Genomic DNA, 21,971 nt, shown 5'->3' on the forward strand with positions numbered 1-21,971 from the left:
AAATTTTGACTTACCCTGAGACATAAATCATAGGTTCACTTACAACTCAACCATATGCTGAAGACCATAATGCAATGTCCATTCATTGTATTTTGCATATGATCTCTTCTAAATTGTCTCCTATAGTAAATCCTTATAATCCCCAGAAAATAAAATTCTGGACTATCTCTCCTTAGAGCTCCACAGCAGAAAATACACATGTAAGGGCAAAAACACACAGGTGTATGCACGACTACGGAGCATAGGTGCGCATGAACAGGTACCGGTAGCTTTTTTTATCACAGAATTTTCAAACTCCGCACTAGTGCGTCCGAGTTTGAATGAAACAGTGGCAAGATAGGTCCTGTCATATCTTTCCCCCACGTAGTTAATACTACTACTAGTCTTTTCTCGCCTGTACTATTAGGGCTCAGTCATATGGTCGTTTTGATGTACAAATTTTTTGTGCACAGAACGCAAATGCACAAAAATTAGCATGACTGAAGCGGGTGACATGCAGAAAAAACGCACTTGGCCGCATTTTTCCACACATAAAGTGCGCTGCCGCTATCCCCTGCTGCAGCTGTGACAGCTGCAGCAGGGGATTCCTTTGATGTGAAACCCCTGGATGCTGTCACATCCAGGGGTTTCACTTTTGGTCAATGGGGCCGGCGGCAGAGAACATTGCAATCCTCTGTTACAACTTCAATGAATTCAGCCATTGATAGAAATCAATGAATGGGTGAGTGCTGCCTCTGATTGACTGAGCACTGTGACCAATCAGAGGCAGCTCTCAGCTGTAATTCAATAGCTGAGTGTTGCCTCTGATTGGTCACAGTGCTCAGCCAATCAGAGGCAGCCCTTTCAGCAGCTGGGGATTTTAAATCCGTGCCTGCTGAAAGCACTTCAGAGCAGTGCAGGAGAAAACCCAGCTGGATGCGCCTGAGCCCCAGCAGCTGCAGAGAGATGACTATATATATTTTGTTTTTTACACATTTTAGGGATGATTTTCAGGGACGGGCTTATATTTAAAGCCCTTCCCCGAAAATCACTGCAAGGCTCGCCGTCAGCCCATTGCTTTCAATGGAGTTGTCTGTAGTGCCGGCTCCATTGAATTCAATGGTAGAACATCGCGCTACTGTGCCACAGCTGTCACAGCTGTGCCAGAGGATAGCGATCTGCACTGTATGTTCTCAATGGAGTTGGTGCTCCTGCATCCAAAAAAGTCGGATGCCACAGTTACCTGCATTTTAAAATCTGCTGCCCTATATTTACCGTTGCGCATTTTTGTGCGCAGGTAAATATCTAGCATTTGACCGCTGCCTTTGAAAAGCATTGGTGCTATATAGATGCGGATTGCAAACGCAGGCAACATATGCACATAAAAGCGCCCGTCTGACTGAGCCCTTAACGGGTGAAAATACTTCTAATGACAATGAAACCATAGAAATTAATGGTTTTATTTAGTCTCATAAAGAAGCTGTAAAACTGCACCATTTAGTGCAAACTTTTATATAAAGTTTGGTGCAAAATTCACCCCGTCATAAGAAGAGGTGGATTCCACAGCGTATCTGATACTAAAATTAACATGGTGCGGATTTAAATTCCGTACTGGTTTTGTGCAGATTTTTTCCACAGCATGTGGACAAGATTTAGAAAATCTCATCCCCTTTGCTGCTACTGTAAATGTTGCAGACTTTCAGTGTGGACCCTCCGCTGCAAATGCACCTCATGTAGACATAGCCTAAGGGTGCGTTCACATATAGCGGATTTTCTACAGTGGAAAAATCTGCAGCAAATCCACACCAAAAATCCATGTCAAAATATACACCTTTTGGTGTGGACTTGCAGCAGATTTCACCACTTCAATTGAAAATCTGCAGCAAATTTGACAAATGTGAACATACCCGTTGGCCTCACTTACACAGGCGTTTGCAGAAACAGTGTTTTTCATTTTACTGCAGTTTTCAGCAGCGTTGTCACGCATTTTTGACAATATTCTGGCTGCGTTTTCAGCACAGCTGAAAGCGTAGTGAAGAAAGCTGAAAAAAAATCAATACGCACCTAGCTGGCGCTATCCGGATCCCTGCCGCTGCTCTCCGGAGCTCCAGGCACTTGTCATTGCCGACAGAGCATCTTTTACTAGTGATGGGGTTTGAACACCCTGCCTCCAGCAAGAGATTGCTCTAATTGGCGGAGCCAGCGCTGGATGCACTAATCACATTCATTCAATGGACGCACCAATCACAGTCTTCAAACCCCGTTACTAGCAAAAGATGCTCTGTCGGTGATGACAAGTGGCCGGCAGTTTGCCCAGAGCTCTGGAGAGCAGTGGGAGGGACACGGACGGCGGCAGCTAGGCGAGTATTGATTTTTCTTAGGTAGTATAGATAGCGCTTGCGTTTAGTGCTGTCAAAATGTGGTACCAAGTTGTGCCATGTTTTCAGCAGCGCTGAAACCGCTGCCCATTCATTTCAACGGGCGGCACAGCACAGAAAACTGCCAAAGATGGAACGTGCATCGCTGTCAAAGGGCAGCGTTGCAGGTGCTTGTGCGAGCAGCCCCATTAAAATAAACAGGAGCATTGCACAGTGTTCAGCTCAGCACTAAAAGGCAGAACTAAATGCTATAAAAAACGCTTGTGTGAGGGAGGCCTTAGGGCGGGCTGCTGCTGATTGGTCAGTGTTTATTGTTTGGCCCCCAGGCTAAAATTTCCCAGCTATCCCCTTAAGAGGTACATTTTGCATTTTCTACTATACCTGACTGCATTTAAACTGAATGCCTTCCTTCCCCATGTTATATTCACAGAGGTTCAAATCTTAAAATGTTCTTCAATTATACAAATAATAAAAAGGTTAAAACTGAAATGAAGGAGGGTCATAAGTAGAAAGCAAATCTATGAGTTGATTTCCAGGAGTTGATTACTGATGATCTAGGTCTTTAAAAGCTGATTGTCCAGCGTCTGCTGCTTGGGATCCCTGCCGAACAGCTGTTTTCTAGATCAGCTCTTAGTACTGATGGAGTCACTACATGGTCCGTCCACATTGCAGCCTCCCAGGTTGGTAATGCATGTACAGTTCCTCGCTGATCAACTATTGATGACCTATCCTGAGGATAGATCATCAATAGTTAGGTCATGGAAAACCCATTGAAATATTGTTTCTACGTGTTTTTACAGAGGAATATGAAATGTAAGGTGAAATGCAGAGTGATGAAGTATATACTCAAAAATTGCCAATTTAATCGACGAAGAAGAAGTGCAACTTTAAAAAGATTAAAATTAAAAAATCATTAAGTCCAGATTACTGTATTTTCCGGCATATAAAACGACTTTTTAACCCTGGAAAATCTTGTCCAAAGTAGGGGGTCATCTTATACGCCAGGAATAAGATGTACAAAAAAAAATTAATGCTCACCTCCCGCCTCCAGAAAGCTAATGCTCTGATTGGCTAACTCAACGTGGCGTCAGCCAATGAAAGCTGGCGCTGTGTTAGCCAATCACAGCCATTCAAAGATGTCATTGAATGACTGTGATTGGCTAACGCAGCGCCGGCTTTCATTGGCTGACGCCGCACTGAGTTAGCCAATCAGAGCATTAGCTTTCTGGAGGCGGGGCATTCCAGCCCCGCATCCCGAAAGCAATGCTCTGTCGGCATGGAGGAGGGAACAACAGCCTGCAGCAGCGCAGGAGTTGAGTATTGATTTTTTTTTCTACTCCGTATTCCCGGCGTATAAGTCGACAGTTGGGGGTGCTCTTATACGCCCAGTCATCCTATACGCCGGAAAATATGGTATATACACCTGTAACTTTTACACTAATATAGAAAGGTGTTCTTTACTGTAACAGCAGTGAGACTATGGAACTCCCTGCCTGAGAATGTTTGATTACAAATTCAGTATAAGAGGATTCCAGCTCTGACTGCGACCGGCAACCCTATGTCTTCTTTCCTCTTTTCTGTACTGTGGATGGTTGTAGTGAGCAGTTGTCGGACATGCATAGTACAGATTTTTTTTTTTTTTAAACTCCTGTTTTTCCCATTGAATTCAATGGAAGCAGTCTGTGCAAAAATGGAGCATGCTGCGATTTTTCCTCCGCGAGTGGAAACCACAATTGATTTCCGCTCATGTGTACGTATAATCGATTTCAATAGCATTCTATGGATGGTATTTGCTGCGGATCCACGGTGCGGACACCCGCCGTGGATTCCGCAGCAAAGATCTGCCCGTGTGCAGGCAGCCTAAGAGTTCTATAAGGAACTAGACGTCTTTCTTGGGTGTAACAATATCACATATAGTCACTAGCTCACTTCATAGGGATTGGTGATTCAGGAATTTATTCTGGTGGCAGGTTGGAGTTGGGAAATAACTTTTTCCCCCAGAAGTTAAGAAAATTGGGTTCTGCCTCATGTTTTTTTTTTTTGCTTTCCTCCGGATCAACATTACAGGATAACAGGCTGAACTGGATGAATGTCTTTTTTTCAGCCGTACAAACTGTTTATTAAATGTCAATAAAATGTTTGTTTAGGAAACACTGCAATGTCTGTGGAAAAATAAATGTGACATTCTTTGTTAAGGCTGTTCCCATTGCATTTGCATTGTCTGTTAGGAATATGCGCTGGGGAAACTCACTGTACTGTACTAAGCTCAAACATATGCATAGGCCTCCCATTGAATGCATAGTGGCCAAGAGATTGCCCATTTGATCTCCTTTGGGAAGGTATATGTCAGTATAACTTTTTTTTTTGCTCTATAAAGTGGTACAGTTGGCAATGTTGCTTTATAGAGGCAGTCAGTAAAATGTATACCACAGGATATACAGTATATATTTTTAACATGGACAATGTATGTCAAATACCTGGGGTACTTGTAAAAACAGAGTAGAAAGAGGCCGAAAAGCCTGACCTCTCCACAGAGACGTCACTTCTGAATTCAATGCCAATGATATTGGATGATGAAGAATAAGAAGAGTTTGCAGAGGTGCAAACGGTGGCCAATAAAGAAGAGTTTCGTGGAGGCCCATCATATAGTTTGACCCAATCATAAATACAGCCATTTGAAGACTCAAGCCTGGAAATAACAAAAGACAGAAAAATATTTATCTTTTGAAATGTTTGAGCAGTTTGTAGAGATTACACACACATTCAGAGCACAGACTGGGAAATGTGAGCAGTGCATTCGATTACTTATAAGGTCAGGCTAAGGCTCTGTAAATAACAGCATTTTCTTTCCATTTTTGGATAATGGATCCTTCATCTCAATCTTTGCTCCATTAACAACAGAACCCATGATGCTAGTGTGAGTAGAGCCTATCAGTTATAGCTATATTACCGAAACACGGAAAGAAAGACAACTGTGATAGCAAACTCAGGTTCTGAGCAAACTCAGCCTTCCATATTAATCCAAATATTTTGAGCTTAATTTGTTTCATAACAATAGTATGTAACCTATTACCTATTATAATCTCATATGGTTATTTTATTTTAAAGTCAAAATGTATGAAGAACTCCAGACAGTACATTTCACCTTAAGGGCTCAGTCAGACAAGCGTTATTTTGCACGCAAAAAAAAAAAAGCACTCCACAGATGAGCAAAATGCGCGTGACCGATAGTCAGTGCATATGCTTCGTTCCGTGGAGCAGCTGTGCTTATAGAAGTGCAGCTGCTCCAGGAAGGTCCCCTCATCACTGAACACTGTGACAGCCCGCTGCAGCCAGCCCCTTGAAAGCAATGAGCTGCAGGCAACTCCCACAGTGATTCTAACTGGTCACAGTGCACAGCCAATCAGAGGCAGTGCTTTCTAGAGGCAGGGATTTTTAAATTCCCAGCCACCAGAATACAGAAGAAGACTGCGGGGAACTTCAAAAAGAAGCCGTGCCAGAGCGCTAGGTGATGTATTATTTTCAAAAAAATTTTCTGTCATCTTGGGCTTATTTTCAGAGAAGGGCTTATATTTCAAGCCCTTCCCCAAAAATCACTGCAGGGGTTGCCGGCAGCCCATTGCTTTCAACGGTCTTCTGCCACAGCTGGTGACAGTGTTCAGTGATGAGGGGACTCCCCAAGGGGATCCTATATGCATGCTGGTTAGGTCCATGCTGCGCATGAGGGCACAGATGTCCTATCTTTTGCAGTTGCACATATTTTGTGCCTGTAAAAGACAGACATCTGACCAGTGCCATAGGGAACCAATGGTTCTAATAGACGCGCTTTTTCTTGCACACATAGGTGCGCGCAAAAAAGTGCTCATCTGACTAAGCCCTAATCCCTTAAAGACCAGCCTTTTTTTTGCTTTTTCATTCTGATATTTCATCCCCATAAATGTAAAAAAAAATTGCAATTGGGCCTTTTTGGGAGATTTTGTTTTTACGGTGTTCACGGTGTAGTAAAAATAACATGTTAATTTTATTCTGTTGGTCAGTGTGATTACATGCAGTCAGTTACAGTACTACCTTAATTCCTCCTATAAAGTTTAAATCATGAAAGCTGAGCTGAGGCTGTTATGAGTAGCAACAGCAGTTTTTCTGTTGCATAGTTATGATAAATGGGGCCAATTTAGTTTTCCTAAAGTGTTGCTTTTTTGTTTAACCACTTTTTGTACTCTTTTAATCAAGTATGAAGTATAAATACTTTTAGCATAAACTTACTCTAAGTGCTGGAATGAGAGCTCCACATGGTAACCTGCAGAAGTCTGGATTTCCCATGTGCAATGAGCATTAGGTGGATACAAATTAGGAAAGAAGGGACTACGTATGACCCCAGAAAACTGAAAGAATCGACCTCCACAGTTTGTGAAGTTAGCATCTGGAAATTCAAAATACAATTAATTAATGTGTTATTAGTTGCAGGTAGTTCACAACCTATCCCCTACATCTCTGCACTAATCTAATACCTCCCAACATTTCAAACCATCTAAACTTTAAAATGCAAACTGAAAACTCACATCTCAAGAGCTCTTACACCCGCCGGCGCCATAAAAACGCGTGAACGGGCGCACAAATCTAACGTTAGGGTACCCGTTCAGATCGCCTAGGCCTGGCGCATATACACCAAGGCCGCAAAGCCATTGGACTTCCCTCCCTTCCCTCCCTCTCAACGGCTCATTTCATCTCTCCTCCCCTCCAGCTAAGGTCTCGCCCCCTCCCCACCCCTTGTTTGCAGCCAGCAATGGGAGGGTGTGGAGTGGGTCGCACGTAACAAAGATAGAACATGCAACTGCAATGCTAACATCTAAGGTTCTAAGGTGCATGCTACATGAAAAGATAGGACCTGACCTATCTTTGGTGCGTGATGCGCAGGAGTTTCCATAGACTTCTATGGGAGTAGGATAACACGCACCATGCTGCTCCCAATCGTGTGAATGGGCAATTTCACTGCTAATTAAGCTTAATAGCTGGAAATCGCAAATTCAGACTATTTTTAGTGCAGTATAGCTGCAATCTTTTAATGCGCCAATTCTGCGCTAAAAGCACACGTGTGCGAATAAGGCCAAAGGGAGAGTGGCGGTTGTATCTGCAGTCCACACGTTGCTAGCAGCTGCACAGAAGGAATGGGGTTGGGCACAGCATGAGCCTAAAAAAACTGTAATAATTATCTCTTCTCTTTTTTAAAAAGCACTTGGCTTAGCAATCAGCTGATCATTATGGGTCTGACTTCTCTAACCCCTTGTGATCAGCTGCTTACATCCTGGATAGCCATAGCCAGTCATCTCCTATCTATCTATCTATCTATCTATCTATCTATCTATCTATCTATCTATCTATCTCATATCTATCTATCTCATATCTATCTATCTCATATCTATCTATCTCATATCTATCTATCTCATATCTATCTCAAATCTATCTATCTATCTCCTATCTATCTCCTATCTATCTATCTATCTATCTATCTATCTATCTATCTATCTATCTATCTATCTATCTAATATCTATCTATCTGATTATCTATCTATCTATCTCGTTATCTATCTCATATCTATCTATCTCATATCTATCTATCTCAGATCTATCTATCTATCTCATATCTATCTATCTATCTCATATCTATCTATCTATCTATCTATCTATCTATCTATCTATCTCATATCTATGTAATTTTCCAATTAAAAGCTAAAATAATAACTGGTGTCTTACCTTGGCTGGCGGTGGTCATGTCGTTGGTGGTTGGAGCGGCAGTTGCATTGTGAACTGAATCGTGAGAAGCTAAAAGAGTTTATAATCCATCAGTGCTATTTACAGATAGTGAAATATTACATTGGAACGAATACAGTGAGACCAAACTTGCTAAGTCTGCAACTGGTTCCTACACCTCATTGCCCACAGAACCGTTGCAAAAGAGGTACATTCATACTGAATGGCCTCTTTATTTAAGGCCGCCTGCACATGAGCGGAAATTCCGCCGCGGGATTTCCCGTGGAATTTCCACCACTGGAAGCCTGCATAGGATTGCGTTAGGAAACGCAATCCTATGTAGACGGCTGCGATTTGCGCGCGGCAAACAAATCGCGGCACGCTCTATTTCTATGTCACTCACCGCCCGTCGGCCCCGCTCTGCACATACGCCGGCTGCCTGGCAGCCGGCACATGAAAGAGCCGGGGCCGCGGGAGCAGGTGAGTGACACGCTGCTCTCTGCAGGCGCTTGGGTCGGGTCCCGCGGCGAGAATCCTCGCCGCCGGATCCGACCCGCCCCTCTGCAGGCGGCCTAAGGCACCAATCTAGTAGTGAGTTGGAAAACTTTTCTTCTTCAGAGTCACAGCAATTTGCCATAGTGTTCATCCGCAGGTATCAGCAGACCCAGGGTGTGACAAGAAAGCCTCCACCACACCATTAGTCCACCTCCACCAGCCTGAACTATTGCTACCTGACCGAGGGTTCATCAATTCATGCTGCTTGTGTCAAATTCTGACCCTTTCATCAGCATGGTGCCACTGAAATCTGTATTCATCCGACCAGGCAATGTTTTTCCTCTCCTCAGTGATTTGTTTCTTGCACTTCTAGCCCACTTGTTTTACTATTTCTTTTACAGTAATGGCTGCATTTAGAAACATTACTCGGATCGCCAGTGTTATATTCAGCTGCAACTCGCTTGACTATGTACCTATGATTTGTCAGAAGAATTCTTGACATCTTCCACTGACCCCTTTTATTGACAATTTGTTTATTTTCACAGGATCCCCTTTTACTGGATGTTTCCTGCGATCACATCATTCTCGGTATACTATCAATGCCGTTGAATGGCAAAACCACACAAGGTTGGCAGTGTTTGAAATACTGTCCCTGCCTAGTCTAGCAATTCTTCCTTTGAATTCTCCATATAGGGAAATGCTTATTCCGCCATAGTGAAATTATGTATGTGTATGTGTAAATGGAGGGGGATAATCCTACTACCCAGATTGACTCCTCTGACGAGTTCAGAAAAAAAGAGTTTTGTGTGAAAAGAAAGAATTTTTCATTGCATACTTATTTATTTTTGATTTAGGGCAAAAGCACACTGCCATAGGCGCAACTATGCTTGCTGGTACAGGGCGAAGTTGCACCTTCGAGGGAAATTTCTTCCTCTTCACTTGCATTTTAAACACTCCACTAGCGAGCATGAGTTTGAAAAAAATCTGTGGGAAGACAAGTGCTGCCCAATCTTCCCCACACAATGTATTCATGACCTGCGGGGGACATAGCGCATGTCCTATATTTTCTCGGCTGTAAGATTAACAGACAAGAAATCCCAGCAGTGAAAACTAAACCACTGAAATCCTATTAATAATAATAAACTTTATATCCAGGAATATTAGAAATTAACCCATAAGAATCCAAGAGCAGCAAGTGTAATGTACTATATATAAAAAATTGAAAATTCTCCCTTAGGGCTTAAATAGACACGCTCATGCGCAAATATTTTGCTGCTACGGAGTGTATTTGTGCATCAACAAGTCAAAATTCTTTTTTTTAACCAATTCAATTTCACACTAGTGCACGCAGTTAAAAAAAAGCCAAAAGATAGAGCAGGATTTTTTTCGTATGTATAAAACATGCATTCGAGAAAGATAGGGTAAGTGCTATCTTTTCTTGTACGATAGTATTATCAGGTGAGAATCACATTAGTGAAAACAATACTACTGAAATTAATGGTTTTATTTCATCACGTTTTGTGACTGTGATTTTCACACCCGCAAAACCTGATGAAATCACGTTCCTCTGTTTAAGCCCTTTAAGTAGCTAGAGTATATTTGCCCTGTTTGCCATGACACTTCCATACATCTGACATGGGTTTGTAACAATCCCCGTTCATGCTGCGGAAACAACCCCATTCGGAGTTTGGATCAGATTTTCAGTTGAAGACATTTTTGGAAAATATCTGCCGTGTGTGAACATACCCTGAGGGCTTCTTCAGATGGCCATGATTTTGCAGTGACAAAACGAAACCTTTGATTTCAATGGATTTGTTTTGATTTGTGGGATTCTCGTGCGATATTACTACTAGGCTTAAAAAAAGGCAATATGGCAGCATCAATCAGTGCAAAAAGTAGAAATTCAGTTTATTCTCAGCTAAACTCAGTTTATAGAAAGCTATGTTTCGACCAAAGAGGACTTTGTCAAGCTTGTAGGTCTCATTTGTGCTGCTGGTAATTCCTTGCTTCTACATTACTACTAGACTTGTCATCTTTTGGTTAGAGACTAAGTTTTCAAGTTTTTGACATCTGAAATCCTACCTGAACAGATGACTCCAGCATCCTCACTGTGACCACAATTGTGGCTGCCCCATCCTCTGTGACTGCACTGCCACAAGTATTGTTCACCTCCATAACAATGCACGTCATCAAGCAGAATACTGCCAGAACCTTGTCCAAAATATGCATTACTTAAGGCGGAGGTTCCATATCCACAGTTCATCTGTCTGCATACAATATGTGCATTATTGATGTTCCAGTTATCATCGCACACCGTTCCCCATGCGTAGTTGTAATAGATCTCTACCCGTCCAGCACATCTATCGTAGCCACCAACAAGCCGCATGGGATAAGAGACTGAAAAAAGGAAAGAGCTTCATGAGAGACTTATTTTATATTTCAATAAAAAAAAGAATTCCAGTTATCCATCCTCCATTCCCTATATTTGCCCAAATACATATGCAGGTTGTTGTGACAATCCACAATGACCAACGTTACTCTTCCAATGATAGAAAGTTTCCACACAAACCAGAAAAATGACTATGTAAAATTATTTATATTTTTGCCACATTAGCCATTTTTTACAAAACTGGAAGTGCCGTCATATCGGTTGTTACTTTTGGCTTCCTATTTTGTAAAGTGATGAAATGCTAGGATACGGCACCACTTTATGATCAGTGGGGGTTTCATCCCCTGGGACCCCTATGCATCCCGAGAATGAAGGAGCTGCAGTGTTGCTTTAGCACCTCGTCCCCTTGTAAGGTTTACCTGTTCAGCCGACTTCCCCCTACTTGAGTGGGGCATCTCTCCAGTCCTCCTCATAGTGGGTGGCAGTGCAGAGCAAGCAGCAAAGCAAAAGTAGCACTACACCCATATTGCGGCCCCACTAATCACAAAGTGATGGAATATACTAGTTATTTGCCATCACTTTGCAAGATGAGAATACCACCTTAATATGGAAACATTATCTTTCTATTCATTTTTATATCAGTGGCATGTGAAAAAACAAAAATTCCTTCAGCGCTGTGCTCTTTAATAAATGTGGACTGTGCGGCTCAATACAGATTTATTACTAGGTGGAAATTTGGAGAAGGAATCAAGAGACCACTAGGAGACGATATAACAATGATCATGTAAAAATGTGTTATGTTTTGCAAAATATACTACAGTAACTTAATATTTACTTAAACAGTAACTACACTTTTTGTAATGCACAGAATATGCGATTTTAAGCATTTTTGCAATAAGTATTATCAGCCTATTCTGTGCATTTTACTTACAAAACCCTTAAATTTGATTAGATTTTTTCCATTTTATTTTAATGTGTGAATAGCTCTCGCTCACGACCTGAAGGTTGTGGGTTTAATCACCGCGTGGTTCAGGTAGTTGTCTCAGGCCTTAGTCAGACGGGCGTTTTTAGCCGCGATTTGCGCATGCGTATGCGTCCGGCGATTTTATAAAACCATTACTTTGCAATGGTATCGGACACATGAGCGCTTTTTATGCGCTCGTCCGATAAATTATAGAACAAAAAATCGCAGATCGCACCTATCTGCGATTCCTGTTCTCTTCTGTATATGCGCTCAATGGGGCCGGCGGCAGCAGCGCCGACCCCATTGAGAACATATAGAAGACAAATCATTCTTCTCTGCCACAGCTGTAACAGCTGTGGCAGAGAAGAACGATGTTTGCCCATTGAATTCAATGGAGCGGCAATACAGCCGCTCCATTGAAAGCAATGGGCTGCCGGCGTGCGCGGGGTGAATTGTCGGGAAGGGGTTAAATATATAAGCCCTTCCCTGCAATTCATCCTAAAATGTGTTAAAATAAAAAAAAATTGTATACTCACCTTTCCGCTGCAGCCGGAGTCCAGCTGCGGCCGCTGTCAGTTCTCCTGAACTGCTTCTCGGCACTATTCAGCCGGCGGGGCTTTAAAATCCCCACCTGCTGAATGGTCTGCCTCTGATTGGTCACAGCCCTGACCAATCAGAGGCAGGTTTCACTCACACACCCATTCATGAATTCATGAATGGGTGAGTGACTGCTGCCTCTCAGCGCTGAGCCAATCAGGGGCAGGTCTGACTCACATCCATTCATGAATTCATGAATGGGTGTGAGTGAGGCATGCCTCTGATTGGCTCAGCGCTGAGCCAATCAGGGGGCAGGTCTGACTCACACCCCCTTCACACCCACTGCAGGACGGCCGCACGGAGCTCCGGCTGCCAGGAGAAGGTGAGCATACAATTTTTTTTTATTTTAACACATTTTAGGATGCATTGCAGGGAAGGGCTTATATATTTAAGCCCTTACCGACAATTCATCCCGGGCTCGCCCGCAGCGCATTGCTTTAAATGGAGGCGGCTCTATTGCCGTCTCCATTGAATGCAATGCGCTGGACAGCTCCGGCCCGTTTCTACTGAAACGCGGCTAGGAGCAGATTTTCGGGCGATTTGCGGGCGACTTGCGCGCACCGGTCACGCGATTTGCGGATGCGCATCCGTCATGCGATCCGCAAATCGCACGAAAAAACGCCTGTCTGACTAAGGCCTCAAGGTTGACTCAGCCTTCCATCCTTCCGAGGTCTGTAAAATGAGCACCCAGCTTGCTGGGGGTAAAAGATGACTGGAGAAGGCGATGGCAAACCACCCCGCAAAAACAGTCTGCCGAGAAAACATCACGCGTGTGTCAGTCATCACTTGGTGCTTGCACTAAGGGACTTTACCTAATGTGCGAACTCACCCACAGGCATAAAAACTATGAGAGGGGTCCCACAGTAGTTTCCTCCATATAACTAAGTAGGTCATATGAACAAGGGTTGAGGTGGTCAGTCACCCATATATCTGCAGTATCTCAGATCTTGTTTACATATTAAAAACTACAATGATAACTTGTGTCTTACCTTCGGTGGTGGGGACGAAGTAGTTGGGGGTTGTAGGTCTAACTGGTTCATAAGAGGCTAAAAGAGAGTTTATAATCCATCAGTGCAATTTACAGATAATGAAATATTACATTGTAGCAGACAGTGAGACTGAACTTAACGAGTGTTTAATTGCAATTGGTTCCACCGCCCACAAAATGTTGAGTTAGTTAAAACCACAGAACCGCTACTAATATGCATACAAGGATACATGCTTATTCCACAGTGGTGGCATCATGTGCATGTGTGAGTATGTGGGGGTCCTAGTACCCTTATAGCCACTTCTGAGCAGTTCAGACGAAAGCTTTGTGTTCAAATAAGCAGTTCTACACTGCATGCCGATATATTATTGAGCTGAAGGTGAGCTGTATACAGTAAGCTCCCTCTAGTAACTGCATGCAGTCAGAAGGTTCATTTAAAAAGGCTGTTTGCCTTCTTCTAACTTTCACAGAGTTGCAGGAACAACATTATACTTATAGGCAAAGTAAAAGCATTTTACCAGCACAGCCCAAAACTTCACATTTTAACAGTGCCATCTGACTCGCTGCCAGAATGCAGCCCCTGTCCATAATATAGGCACGACATGTAACCTGACCCGTTCATCAGCGGTCTCCATTGAACAAGGTTACGCACCACATTGCAAATGCATTATTTTCTAATGTGTTGGGCTAAGTTATTGGAGGCCCCTGATGGATGAGTCAAGGCACATTCCCCTCCCTCAGCGGCCATGTTATGGACAGGAATTCCATGCTGGTTGTGATTCAGATGGTGTTTAAGGAAGGGACGTCATTGTAAAAATGTGATGTTTTGGGCTGTAGTCATAAAATACATTTATTTCATAAAAACTGTGAAAACAAGAAAAGTAGCATTACTTTCCCATCCTCAGATGGGGATCTAGTGCTGCAGCCCTGTGGTCCTCCTGGTCTTTGTTTTGAAATGCAAAGCACCTGATTGCTGCAGCCTATGATTGGAGGATGCAGTCAGCACCCATACTGGTACCAGGGATCAGTACTAGGCTCTGATGTAGAAGAACCATCAAGAGGTATATCAAGATATAACTTTGCCCACAAAGAACAGTCTAGTAAGCACTCTAAATTTCTAGGATAGAGAAAAACAATTGTTATAAAGAAAAAAAAAGAGTGCTGGTTGTGGGGTTTCCCAATTGAAAGGAACAGAGGCATAACCTCAAAAGAGGTGTTCTGTCTTCCAGGTGCACAAATCAATGATGTATGTGATAGGCCATCCAGACTCTTTTGTTCTGACTACTACTCATTCATACTAATACATATCACTACAAAAATAATCTTGTAACTATCTGTAGAGACTTTGAAGACCTAGACAGGAAATTGAAGAAACTGGAAGCACAAGTAGTCTTCTCATCCATCCTTATAGTGGCTGGTAATGGAATAAGGAGATAGACCAAGATTCTAGAGGTGAACAACTTGGTATGTCGATGGCACGATCAGCAAGGATTTAGATTTCTAGGCTATGAATTACCTATATTATGGACGCCTTGCTACAGATGGGTTGCACCTTACAAAAAAAGGAATGCATATATTTGGTGAGCACCTTGCTATACTCATTAGGAGAGCTTTAAACTAGAACAATATGGGAAGGGAAAAAATATATACAGCTAATGAGTACAAATGAAAACTTTGCTATTAGAAGTGGAAAGAAAGAACAAAGACAAAAAATTCTGAAGCAAAGTAGAGGAAAAAGATAAACTGATTACAGTAAAATGTTTTTAATCCCCAGAGCATGGGAAACAAACAAAGAGAATGGGCGCTCCTAATACAGGAAGAGAAATATGATGTCATAGGCCGAAACTTGGTGGAATGATACACATGATTGGAATACAAGACTTGAAAGATACAACTTATTTATTAGAAACAGACCTAACAGGCAAGGAGGTATTGCATTGTATGTTAGGAAGGTGTATATCTCCACAAAGATTCAAGTTTCTGGTAATGGTAGTTCTGATTGGGTAAGAATACAATGAGAGAACAACAGAAAGGACACTATTGTAGGCATTTTCTATAGGCTGCCTGGACAAGCAGAAGAAATGGATGAACTCTTTCTACATCAGATGGCCAAGTTCTCAAAAAAGCATAACATAGTGATTATAGGAGATTTTAACTATCCAGACATTTGTTAGGAATCTCTCTCATGCAAAAGGAATGGGTCCAACAAATTCTTATCCGCTCTTGCTGACAACTTCCAAAAAGTACAATAGAAAACAAGGGGATCTGCTATGCTGGACCTAATTTTTACCAACAGGGAGGAAATGGTTGAGGAAGTAAGGGGGGCTGGGACCTTAGGAAGCAGTGATCATGCTACCCTTGAATTTTGGATAACAAGGGGAGGAAGACCTGAGAAGACTCAGACCCCAAGGTTGGGTTTCAGAAAGACAGATTTTAATGAACTCAGAAAGAGGGTAGGAAGGATCCAATGACTGGATGTGCTTAAGGACAGAAATGTCCAAGAAGGTTGGGAAATATTGCAAAATGTGATTCTGAAAGCACAATCTTTAACAATCCCTAGAAAAAGGATAAATTGGAAGCATTTAAAGATAACAGGATGAATAAACACAGAATTTAAATACATGCTAAAAGGGAAGAAAAAAAATGTTATTACATGGAAAGAGGGAGGCATATCTAAAGAAGATTATAACATGCTCTGCAGAAACTGCAGAGCAAGAACAGCTAGACTTAATAATGAATTGAGATGTGCAAGATAGGCCAAACTGAATAAAAATGATTTGGGGGTATGTCAAAAGAAAAGTCAAAATAGTCAAAAATGATCCTGAGAATGTTGTATTTTTAAATTCCTATTTTGGATTTGTTTTCTCTCAGAAAATAAATGTAACATCAGCTGATATCGCCTATGCTATTGGGGAAATAAAGTAATTTAGGCTATCTAAAGACAGAGAGATGGTGAGGGAACACTTAGCTAACTTAAATGAATTCAAGTCTCAAGGTCCAGATGAATTACATCCTATGATACTAAAGGAAGCAGTGGAGGTAATTGTGGAACCACTCGCCGTAATCTTTGAAAATTCATGGAGAATGGAAGAAGTCCCAGAAGATTGGAAAAGGGCAAATGTTGTCCCTATCTTCAAAAAAGGGAAGAAGGTGGATCAAGGAAACTACAGGCCTGTGAGCCTGACTTCTATACCGGGAAAGATCTTTGAACAAATTATTAAACAGCATGTATGCAAGTACTTGGATGAGAATGGAGTAATTAACCAGAGCCAGCAGGGGTTTGTAACAAACAAGTCATGCCAGACAAATTTAATTTCCTTCTATGATATAATCACGAACTGGGTTGATCAGTCAAATGCGGTGGATATAGTATATCTTTGACAAAGTATCCCATACTACCTTTATTGAAAAAATGTGCAAATATGGGATTGACAAGGTAACTGATAGGTGGATTCACAGCTGGCTGAGTGATCGTACTGAAACAGTGGTTATAAATGGCTGCACATCCAAGTGGAAGAATGCCTCAAGTGGGGTACGCCAAGGCTCTGTCCTAGGCCCAGTGTTGTTCAACATTTTTATAAATGATCTGAAGGAGGGAATTGAGGGGAAGCTGATCAAATTTTAAGACTACACAAAGCTAGGAGGGATAGCTAACACTAGAGAAGAGAGGATTTAAAAAGATCTAGACAAGCGGGAACAGTGGGCCACGAATAACAGAATGATAGTAAGCAGGGAGAAATACAAAGTCCTACATCTGGGCAAGAAAAATGAAAAAGTAACAGCACACATGAAGAAGACTTGCGTATGCTATTAGATCAGACTGATAATGAGTCAACAGTGTGATGCAGCAGCAAAAAAGCAAACACATTTCTGTGATGCATTAAGAAAAGCCTAGAGTCTAGATCATGTGAGGAAATTATCCCCCTTGACTCTTACTTTGCAAAATCAAAAAATATGGGGAGTGCTTGACTTTAGGGTCACCGAGGGTCGTGAACGACTAATAACAACAACTTTTAACACATGCAGGACCTTCCTCCAAAGAGGAACTGCATTGTTAGCAAACAAGAAGGTGAAGTTTTGGCCTAAGAGACATTTTATAGGGCATATAGAATGAGAAACAATCACCAGGCCTTTTTGTCCTGGATGGCATGATAATGGGGGGGAGGCATTTACGTTTTTGCTATGGGGCCCAATATCTTCTATGTATGCCACTGTCCAGACCCCAAAAGATATTACAAGAATACTGTCACTAATCCCTAAGTTACTTAAAATATGTGATGTAATGCATGTAGAAACTTGGCAAAGTGAGCCTATCTGAGGTTGGATAGGAGGGGGGTTTGATGACTCTGATGTAGGTGCTCTCTAAAACTTCAGTGTTTACCCTGTTTGTTCACATGTGGCAGTTTTGTTGCAGAAAATTCTGTGACAGTTCAGTATATCTGAATGGAATTAGTAACAATCTACCGTATGTACATACATGCTGCTAAAATAAATCCATCCAGAGGTTTGGAATCGAGTTTTAGTTGAAGAAACTTCTGCAAAATATCAGCCATGTGTGAACATACCATAAGGCTGCATTTATATAGGTGTAATATATGCACTATATATTTTGTGCAATTTCCAATAGAATTTCCGCCTGCTTTAAGCAAAGTAAATGTTCCATTGCATATAGGACTTGTTAGGTCGGGATCAGCCATCACCCTAGGTATAGTTGTTATCTTTTGATTGGAGACTGACTTTCAGTTTTCAATTTCTTGACATTATTGAAATCATACCTGAACAGATGACTCCAGCATCCTCACTGTGACCACAATTGTGGCTGCCCCATCCATTGTGTCTGCACTGCCACAAGTATTGTTCACCTCCTGAACAATGAACGTTATCAAGCACAATACTGCCAGAACCTTGTCCAAAATATGCTTGACTTAAGGCGGAGGTTGCATATCCACAGTTCATCTGTCTGCATACAACATGTGCATTATTGATGTTCCAGTTATCATCGCACACTGTTCCCCATGCGTAGTTGTAATAGATCTCTACCCGTCCAGCACATCTATCGTAGCCACCAACAAGTCGCATGGAATAAAAAGCTAAAAAAAGGAAAGAGCTTCATGAGAAATTTATTTTTTATATTGCATTAGAAAAAAATTCAGTTATCCATCCTCCATTCCCTATATTTGGCCAATACATGTGCAGGTTGTTGTGAGAAATAATTCACTATTAATTTACAAATGACCAGAGCGTCACACTTCCAATGACAGAGAGTTTCCACACAAACAAGAAAAATGGCTAATAATGGATATTTTTATTTTTGCCACATTAGCCATTTTTTGCACAACTGGAAGTGCAGTCATATTGGTTGTCACTTTTGGCTTTTGTAATTTCTAAAGTGATGAAAAGCAGATATACACATAAGATATAAAAGCAGATATACATCTAAGCCCTATTCCTGCTTCCCCACCAATGATACCCATTTTGTGTATCATCCCAGCATACACAAAATGGGTATCATTGATGAGGAAGCAGGAATAGGGCTTAGATGTAAGCCTTGGCTATACTGTATATTATTAGGTACTTGAGATGAGCGAGCGTACTCGCTAAGACAAACTACTTGAGCGAGTAGTGCCTTATGCGAGTATCTGCCTGCCCGTCTCAAAAGATTCGGGTGCCGGCGGGGAGCCGCCCCCCCCCCCACTCCCCCCCACTTCCCCCCCCCACTCCCCCCTGCTCACTCCCGCAACTCACCGCTCTCCCCCGCCAGCACCCGAATCTTTTGAGACGGGCAGGCAGATACTCGCATAAGGCACTACTCGCTCGAGTAGTTTGCCTTAGCGAGTACGCTCACTCATCTCTAGTACCTAATAATATACAGTATAGCCAAGGCTTATATCTAAGCCCTATTCCTGCTTCCTCATCAATGATACCCATTTAGTGTATCCTGGGATGAGAAAAGGCATCTAATTATTATTTACAGACAGGGGTTTTCTTATCCTGAATAAAATATATAAATGGGCAGATTTGTGTTTTTTTGCTGACTACTTTTGCAGCAATTCTTGGAACAACTAGTCCTTACACTCTGACATCAGCTAGATGGATGGGTAGTGATGCCTATATCCAACATTAAATTATTGAAATATACAGAGTGAGTGATATATTAACAATGTGTCCCTGTAGGAAAATAGTCACGTCACTCCCTGCGCTTGCGTAAGAAGAGTTATTTTGTGTCACCACTAGAGATGAGCGAACACCAAAATGTTCGGGTGTTCGTTATTCGAAACGAACTTCCCGCGATGTTCGAGGGTTCGTTTCGAATAACGAACCCCATTGAAGTCAATGGGCGACCAGAGCATTTTTGTATTTCGCCGATGCTCGCTAAGGTTTTCATGTGTGAAAATCTGGGCAATTCAACAAAGTGATGGGAACGACACAGCAACGGATAGGGCAGGCGAGGGGCTACGTGTTGGGCTGCATCTCAAGTTCACAGGTCCCACTATTAAGCCACAATAGCGGCAAGAGTGGGGCCCCCCCCTCCCAAAAACTTTTACTTCTGAAAAGCCCTCATTAGCATGGCATACCTTTGCTAAGCACCACACTAGCTACAACAAAGCACAATCACTGCCTGGATGACACTCCGCTGCCACTTCTCCTGGGTTACATGCTGCCCAACCGCCCCCCCCCCCTCCCCCCCACAGCGCACACCAAAGTGTCCCTGCGCAGCCTTCAGCTGCCCTCATGCCACACCACGCTCATGTCTATTTAGAAGTGCGTCTGCCATGAGGAGGAACCGCAGGCACACACTGCAGAGGGTTGGCACGGCTAGGCAGCGACCCTCTTTAAAAGGGGCGGGGCGATAGCCCACAATGCTGTACAGAAGCAATGAGAAATAGAATCCTGTGCCACCGCCATCAGGAGCTGCACACGTGGGCATAGCAATGGGGAACCTATGTGCCACACACTATTCATTCTGTCAAGGTGTCTGCATGCCCCAGTCAGACTGGTAATATGTACCTTAACAGTAACCGCGTTGGTGGTAATGTGGTGGTGACTGCGGACCTAGTAGCGCGGTTTTATTTTGTTGGTTTTCGGAATGTGGCCATGATTAAGTGGGCCGTGGCGGGGGGATGGTGGGGGGGCTCTCTTGTAGTGTCGGTAAAGGTGAAATTCTTGGACTGCCACCAGACGAACCAATGCAAAGGCATTTGCCAAGAATGTTTTCCCTGTTGGAGGAGGAGGGGGATGTTTTTGAGGCACTACGTGTCCTCTCCACGTGTCCGTGGTTATATGCACCTTAACAGTAACCACGTTGGTGGGAAATGGCCTCGCCGCCATCATGTCTTTGGGAAGCCTCTGTTTCCACACCCCAGAGACATACCATTAGCAGCGGTATAGGCAGAGCCCAGAATTCGTAACATTTCAGCCGTAGCATTAGGACAGGCCCCACTAACATATCACTAGCAGCATTATAGGAGGAGCGCAGTCTTCGTTCCATGTCAGCAATAGTAGCACTCAAGACAGGCCCCAGTAACAATTCCGAAGCAGCAGTATAGCGGGAGTGCAGTCTTCGTTCAATGTCAGCAATAGTAGCACTCAAGACAGGCCCCAGTAACAATTCCGAAGCAGCAGTATAGCGGGAGCGCAGTCTTCGTTCCATCTCAGCAATAGTAGCACTCAAGACAGGCCCATTAATCGCTTTGGTTAATGTGGCTTAAGTGGTAACTAGGCCTGGAGGCAGCCCAGTTTAACGAAAAATTGGTTCAAGTTAAAGTTTCAACGCTTTTAAGAGCATTGAAACATATAAAAATTGTTTAGAAAAATTAGATGAGTGAGCCTTGTGGCCCTAAGAAAAATTGCCCGTTCAGCGTGATTACGTGAGGTTTCAGGAGGAGGAGCAGGAGGAGGAGGAGGAATATTAGACACAGATTGATGAAGCAGAAATGTCCCCGTTTTGGATGGTGAGAGAGAACGTAGCTTCCATCCGCGGGTGCAGCCTACGTATTGCTTACGTATCGCTGCTGTCCGCTGGTGGAGAAGAGAAGTCTGGGGAAATCCAGGCTTTGTTCATCTTGATGAGTGTTAGCCTGTCGGCACTGTCGGTTGACAGGCGGGTACGCTTATCTGTGATGATTCCCCCAGCCGCACTAAACACCCTTTCCGACAAGACGCTAGCCGCAGGACAAGCAAGCACCTCCAGGGCATACAGCGCTAGTTCAGGCCACGTGTCCAGCTTCGACACCCAGTAGTTGTAGGTGGCAGAGGCGTCACGGAGGACGGTCGTGCGATCGGCTACGTACTCCCTCACCATCCTTTTACAGTGCTCCCGCCGACTCAGCCTTGACTGGGGAGCGGTGACACAGTCTTGGTGGGGAGCCATAAAGCTGTCCAGGCCCTTAAAGACTGTTGCACTGCCTGGGATGTACATGCTGCTCGATCTCC

The 21,971-nt window shown here is 43.0% G+C and overlaps 1 protein-coding gene across 1 annotated transcript in view; it reads right to left on the reverse strand.

Moving 5' to 3' along the window:
- The window catches only part of LOC136573863 (deleted in malignant brain tumors 1 protein-like), a 78,654-nt gene that overhangs the window by 23,754 nt on the left and 32,929 nt on the right, over positions 1 to 21,971 (reverse strand). Inside the window, exons 8-13 of the mRNA XM_066574976.1 lie at positions 18,314 to 18,628; positions 13,540 to 13,596; positions 10,683 to 10,997; positions 8,109 to 8,177; positions 6,621 to 6,777; positions 4,835 to 5,046 (exon numbers count right to left, since the gene is read on the reverse strand). Of these exons, the coding sequence (XP_066431073.1) occupies positions 4,835 to 5,046; positions 6,621 to 6,777; positions 8,109 to 8,177; positions 10,683 to 10,997; positions 13,540 to 13,596; positions 18,314 to 18,628 (1,125 nt within the window). The remainder of the gene's footprint in view (positions 1 to 4,834; positions 5,047 to 6,620; positions 6,778 to 8,108; positions 8,178 to 10,682; positions 10,998 to 13,539; positions 13,597 to 18,313; positions 18,629 to 21,971) is intronic.

The sequence above is a fragment of the Eleutherodactylus coqui genome, chromosome 1, assembly GCF_035609145.1.
Source record: "Eleutherodactylus coqui strain aEleCoq1 chromosome 1, aEleCoq1.hap1, whole genome shotgun sequence".
NCBI lineage: Eukaryota > Metazoa > Chordata > Amphibia > Anura > Eleutherodactylidae > Eleutherodactylus > Eleutherodactylus coqui.